At 30.8% G+C, this 7318-nt stretch overlaps 1 protein-coding gene across 1 annotated transcript; it reads left to right on the top strand.

Annotated features, from left to right (window-relative positions):
• The first annotated feature begins 4610 nt into the window (after positions 1–4610).
• On the top strand, positions 4611–6068 carry sta (stubarista 40S ribosomal protein SA). The gene is made up of 3 exons (XM_065506986.1): positions 4611–4734; positions 4976–5219; positions 5401–6068. The coding sequence occupies exons 2-3, from the start codon at positions 5001–5003 to the stop codon at positions 5995–5997; spliced, it is 816 nt and encodes a 271-aa protein (XP_065363058.1). The 5' UTR covers positions 4611–4734; positions 4976–5000; the 3' UTR covers positions 5998–6068.
• Positions 6069–7318: the final 1250 nt, after the last annotated feature.

Here is a 7318-nt window from a genome sequence, read left to right as displayed (position 1 = left end):
TAAATCATAAATAAAATTTAAATGTAAATCATTGTTCCAAAACATAAATAAAAAATGTCACTTTTACTAAAAATAAAAACCAAATACAAAGATAAAGATAAAAATTAAAATAAAAATAATTGATGGTAACTAACTAATAAACAAAAGCAAATAATAACAAATTTAATTTAAAATAAAATTAAAAAAATGGAATAAATTAAAAATTGTTGTGGTAGATACTGAAGCAAAAATAAAAAAATGCAATAAATGTATACATAAATATTTTAAAATGTCTTTTCAATTATCCACTCACGAAATCCTAAATGCAAAATAAATAAGTTTCTGTAGAATACTTCAGTTAAAGAGAAATTAGATTTCTAGAAAAATGTCTTTGTAGGTTGTACCTTTAGGAAATATGTAGACTACATTTACACGTTCAGATTCGTATTCCTCTAATACAGTGCACTCGCGATAATACGAACATCACAAAATATGGCTACTCTAAAATATGAACTTAGTGTGCAAAAGCTTTAAAATATGTATGTATGAACAACTTATTTTTGCACATTTTGAGTAGCATCAAGACATTCACCAGCACAACAGTTACTTCAGATCGTTGGGTATTTATTTACAAAACGAATGAGTGTGAATGTGGAACAATAACAACCAATGACAGAAGGCATATTTAACCAGGTGGCAGCGTAACACCAGCTGACTATATTTTGCTCTACTCGTGTTTTGCCTTGTGAAATGTCAAAAGCTTGTTTACAAAAATTTTTGAAATTTGTTATAAGATTAAAAATATTATTTTATATTTAAAAATGTGAGTATTTGTCACCGCTTTATGTGTATAAAATATTTAAAAGTGTTAAAAAAAACTATTTCGTGCGTTTTTGTGAATTTTTTTTTGACACTTTACACGGTTTTGCACAAACAAAAATGATTATTGTTCTTGTATTGTTGTTGTTACGCTGCCACCTTGTTAATACATCTTGCAACGACATAACAAATGATAGAGTATAGAATGATAGACAGAATCTGACAATAAGAGTAAATATACAACGAATTAATGGTACACACAGAAAACAGATCGGTTGGAAAACGGTTGTAATAATGAAAATTTAATTAACTCAATTAAATTTGTATTGTAGTGATCGAAAATCTATAAATTTAATAGATTTTCTTTATTCACATGTGTAAAATCATTATTGTAATCAAATCGAGATTTCTACAATCGTAAAATTAGTTAATATAATCAATTTGTGTGTGGTTAAAATCAAATAAATAAATTCGGAAGTTGCAACCGAATTGTATTCACATTTCATGACTAAATATTAGTAGTTGCAATCAAATATGTCTACAATTTACAAATTAACTTTGTTTTCAGCTATGGTAACCAATAATTCAGTCATAGAAGCCGAAACGAAAAAAATTCGGTGATTCCAACCTACTAAAGATTATATTGATCATACAAATTTAAATTAGTTTGACATTTTTTATAAAAAATAAAAATAATAAAATAAGAAGTTAAACAAAGTTAATAAACTAAACATACGATGGCCAAGTTTGATCTTCTGTACTACAGAAGGGTAAGTAAACTATTCATAAGATTTTATGTATATGGAAATATAAATGTCTATGGTTTCATTGTATCTTTCAACAGAAGAGTTTCTAACAACAAAACAAAATTTACCAAATTTTCCTGGTTAATCAGCAGACATGGCCTAGGAAAGGTTAAACCGTATAGATTCCTGTAAATAATACCAAAAATTGAGTTGATTCAACAAACTCTCACTTTTATTTTTGATGTGATAGTCAATATCCAAATTCCAAGTGCTTCTAAATGTTTAAATAACTGATTTATGGAGGTTTGATTTATTCCATGGTGGCAAAAGGTCGCAATAACGGTAAGATATGTATTTGTCAAATATTTATTCGCTATCATCCACTTATTTAAAAGTTTCATTATTTTGCAAATTCTTTTAAGATTATTATCAACACGGTCAATATGTTATAGGTATCAATGTTGTTAATTAATGAACAGTACCCAAGAAGCTGCTTTCTGAAACATCAAGTGTATTACTATGTGGATATTTAAATTGCAGTATACCACGGTTTTTCCAAATCATCAATAATTGGAACGTGTTTTCGAGTCGTTCGTATGATATTGTTTATATTTATCTGTATATGTGCATATATTTATAATTGCAATGTATTATAATAAAGCATACATATATATCTTAAAATAAAAAAAAAATGTTTTTTTTCATTGGGCATGTCTAATGTAAATATGTATAATTTTGCCGATTATATCAACCGAATTATTTTTTTTTCTAACAGTTGCGTATACCATATTTACAGTAGTCGGAATCGAATTGTGAGATAGTACATGCAACCGACAAAATTCGATTGGGGACAAATTCGGTTGTGAACACAAATCTGTTTTCTCTGTGTATGTGATTTCACGTCACTATGACGCAGTGCACACCAATTTTTTTTATTCATATTTTTATTCATATTTCTTAACAAAAATCGGTTTTTTATATAAAAACTTAAAATATCTAAATTCGCTAATAACTTGGCTATGACGAACATTTTAAAAAATTTTTCTAAATCGGTTCGGCCGTTATCTACTGATGCAATTACCAACGAACGACATTTGATTTTTATTTATATAGATAGATAGATGACATTTAGTTGTATGTAAACTATTCTTTCGACCATCTTCTCTTTATATACATATATTAACGGCTGGGCCGATTTCGATAAAATTTGTTGTGTGTGTTTGGTCCCTGGATGGTTTAGATTCAAAATTGACCTCTATAGGAAATGCGATTTAGTTTTGTGGTGCATTTACAAGGGGATGATCAAAAAATTCTGAAATTTGTTTAACAAAATTTTTAAAAATTTGAAATTCGAGTTTTGAAACTGCCGTTAAAAAAATATTTTTTTTGGTCATACCTGGGAATAGGTTAACGGTATCCTACGAAGACAAAAACTCATATACAAGTAATAATATGTATATATTTTTTAAGTAAAAATAAGCTCTTATTTTAAAATTTCTCAAAATATGTTAATTTTGTTCATATGTTTCTTGTTCTAGTGGCCTGAGACACGTTTTATGTCTTATTAGAACGACAATTACGTACACATATCGATTCTTTTAAATTAAATTGCAAAAGTAATTATTTAATGGCAAAATTTTTACAAAAACTGAAAAAATTGCATTTTTTCCCTTGTAAATGCACCACAAAACTAAATCGCAAGTCGGCACGGCACGGGTTGCAATCATGATAGAAAGACAAAATTTCATATTTAACTATAGTTTTATATATATAAAAATATTAGAGGGTATGCGTTCCGAAAAAATTTTGGGACGTTCTAATGGGCATGGCACCACCCATAAAAAGTAAAAATTTATTAATGCATATCTGGAGTACTATTATAGTGGTAGTCTTCAAACTTTGTGTGTGCTATGACAGAACAATGTTTGTAGATTTATAAAACATAAAAATAGTTTTTCTTTCCTTTGTTTAAATTGGAAAATAAATTGAGTAATTTATTGTTACCATGAATGTTTTAATTATGGCCACCACTGTATACTTTATGGGTTTGTAAATGAAAAATGTGAAAATTACAAACCAAGGCGTATTAACAAGGTGAGTGCATAAAATCAGCTGTTTCTTAATTCGCTGTGGTTTTATGTACACTATATGTCAAACATTGTTTATGTTTACATTTGTTATTGTAAATAACATAGTAATATTTTAATTCGCCTTGATTTTGGCATTGTTGTATTTGTTGCCGGGATGCACTCACCTTGTTAATACGCCTTGTTACAAACCAAACGCCTTGTCAATGTGCAATTTTAACACTTTCAAAAACACATACATACTATTTTTGATTATATGACATTAATTTTTTGTTTGTTGAAATTCAAACTGAAATAGGTTTTAGGTTTTTTTGGCAGCGTTTCAGCTCTTGTTTTTCTTTGGTCGTACGTATCCTTAACAGGTTTATACTTAACAAATAAAAGCTGATACCGTTACCAAAATAACTAAAAACACCAATACCTCTGAAATATCTTACCGAAATAATCAAAAATAAAGTTACCGTTATCTTTTAACAGTTTCTTTTCTAGAAATTAGTCCGCCAGATAAAATTCTGATTTCTTTACTTTCACTTTTTTCGGATTATAGGTATATTTTCTAAACACGCCAATATAAACATTAATATAATAATAATTACTTACCTTACGTTACGTTTTTCACTTCAAACTTTCATTTAATTATTAGATAAATAAATAAACACTTTTAAAACATAAATATTTATATTAAATTATGACTTAACAAATGCAGCGCGCAAAATTTAACTACCAATAAAGGAAGTGTTCAGAATGAAATATCCAGTTCCAGTGATGTACTTCTTATGCAGAGTTGATTTTGTAGTATTATTTTATGAAAAAGTAATTATACTGAAACTAATTTCAATTGAATTTTAATCTTATTATGAAATTAAGTTACAAATCGTATCATGACACCTAGAGCGACTTAAAAGATATTGTAATACGTAATATTTAATATTCTGAGAAGAAATAAATGTTTAACCCATTATTTTTTCAGTGCATATGAGTACCTTGAGTAGCAACTGTGAAACATATACAACTATGTAAAAAACGAATGAAGAAACGCTTTCGTTGCACGACTAAAATGAAAACTCGTCCATTCTGTTATCGCTCCCAGTGGCATCCACAACGTAAGTTAAATTCATAAACACTTTAAAAAAAAAGTAAATTAACAGGAACAGTGCTAAGAATATTAATTTAAAATGTTTAAAATAAAACAATTATTTTGTAATTTAAAACAAAGAACACAATGTAAATATTTATTTTGAAAATAATACCAAAAAATCCTGCCACGTGCTGTAATGACGTGAGTGAGGTTATGTTAAGTACGTGTGCATATACTTATATTTTCTTTTTACCATGTTTTTACAGGTTCCGTAACTCATAACACGTTAAAATGTCGGGAGGCTTAGATATTTTGTCCCTCAAAGAGGAAGACATCACCAAGATGTTGGTAGCCACCACCCATTTGGGTTCTGAGACCGTCAACTTCCAAATGGAACAATACGTGTACAAGCGCCGCCCCGATGGTGTTAACATCATCAACTTGGGTAAAACCTGGGAAAAATTGGTTTTGGCCGCTCGTGCTATTGCTGCCATCGAACATGCTCAAGATGTAAGTTGAAAAACGATAAAAGAAAAAAATAACCTAAAAAATTCTAGTGATGAATATTCTACTAATCTTTCGGGTCTGAAATTTAATGATGCCAACATCAAATCTGACATAATTTCTTATAGTACCTTTACTAAATTTTGTAAAGAAACAAAACTAATTTTATATTGTTTTCATATTGCAGGTTTTCGTCATCTCTTCTCGTCCCATTGGCCAACGTGCTGTCTTGAAATTCGCTAAGTACACCGACACTACCCCCATTGCTGGTCGTTTCACTCCTGGTGCATTCACCAATCAAATTCAGTCTGCTTTCCGTGAACCCCGTTTGTTGGTTGTAACCGATCCCTTGACCGATCATCAACCCATCATGGAAGCTTCATACGTCAATATCCCCGTTATTGCTTTCACCAATACCGATTCTCCTCTTCGTTACATCGATATTGCCATCCCATGCAACAACAAATCTCCTCATTCCATCGGTTTGATGTGGTGGTTGTTGTCTCGTGAAGTTTGTCGTCTTCGCGGCACCATCTCCCGTAGCGTTGAATGGCCCGTTGTTGTCGATTTGTTCTTCTACCGTGATCCCGAGGAGGCTGAGAAGGAAGAAGCTGCAGCTAAGGAGCTCATGCCTGCACCCAAGGAAGTTGTTGAAGTCGTTGACCATCCCGTCGAAGAAGCCACTAACTGGGCTGAAGAAGTTGCTGCCGAAGCTGTTGGCGGTACTGAAGATTGGAATGACGATACCGTCAAATCCTCATGGGGTAATGATGCCAACTTCTAAGAAATTAATGTTGATTTCTTATTCAAAATATTGACCGAAATAAAAAAAAGTTTTATTTCTATACATCTAAATTATATTTTTGTTTAATTTTTCAAATTTCATGGATAAGAATTGGGAATTGTGGTAATTTATATAGTTCGACCGATTATTCGGATTAGACAATTGCAATTAGTTTGCTACTTTTTACATCTGAAAGAATGTTAACATCTAGAAGAGATCATTATTCTGAAATACATTTGATCCTCAAGAATGTGAAAATTGTATCAGCATCACAAAATATTTTCGTATGAAGGCAGATGCAAGGTGCATTTAATAAGGTGCCATCGGCAGCACAGCTGATTATAGAAATAGCACGCACAAATGTCAAACTACATATATAAAAAATATTCGCCCGTACGTCCGTATGTCAAACTCTATATATAAAAAATAAGTGAATTCGCCTGTATTTATTTCAATTCGCCACTGCTGTCACCTTGTTAAATACGCCTTGGGCAGATGTAAAGTATGAAAAGCTCACTAATTATCAATGTCCGATTAATCGATCTGTATTTTTTGGTATCTATAGCAAATGTCCAATATTACAAATTAAAGTCATACATATTTAGCAATAAATACTAAATCGGTTTCAGCATACAAATCGCAGTGTAATCGATCACGAACAAACCGTTTTAATACCCTGAAAATCGTTTATCGCCCATAATCGAGATCGCGTTCGTAAATGCGGTTAATTTGTGCATCACTGATGCAATGGACTTGCAAACTTTTGCAACAGTGAACTAAATGATGCGGAGTTTGCATAAATTTGTGGCATCACTGCCAACAACTTGCATTAAAAAACGTTTGACGTAATGCAGGCGCGGATCTATTTGGGGAAAATTCAAATTTAATTAAAATTGTTCCTTTTTAAAAATTCGGTATTTGGGGGGGAAATTTCCTTTTTTCACCCCCTGTATTCGAGACTGACGTAAAGCAAAGATGGCAAAATGCTCTTTTTAACGCTCAACTTTTATTATGCTGCAGGGATGCTATTACTGCATTTACGAATGCACCCCTAGTTGATAATCACTAGGGGGCGGATTTATATGCAAATGCATGTTTTTTCTCGAACGTCCAAATACAATGTAGACCAATTATCTATCTGAATCGCACATTTTGCTGCAAAATGGCATCGATTTGTTAGTGCATATTTTATTGATAATGCATATTTTGTTATATTTTACTTCAAAATGCATATTTATATGCATATTATGCCAATTTTTAATAAAAATATAATTTTTTGTCATTAATGGGCAATACATTATTTCGACATTTTTTTTGTCGA

The sequence above is a fragment of the Calliphora vicina genome, chromosome 4 (genome assembly GCF_958450345.1).
Source record: "Calliphora vicina chromosome 4, idCalVici1.1, whole genome shotgun sequence".
In the NCBI taxonomy this organism is placed as follows: domain Eukaryota; kingdom Metazoa; phylum Arthropoda; class Insecta; order Diptera; family Calliphoridae; genus Calliphora; species Calliphora vicina.
The sequence above is the reverse complement of the archived record's forward strand: the minus strand, read 5'-3'. Positions and strand labels throughout refer to the sequence as shown.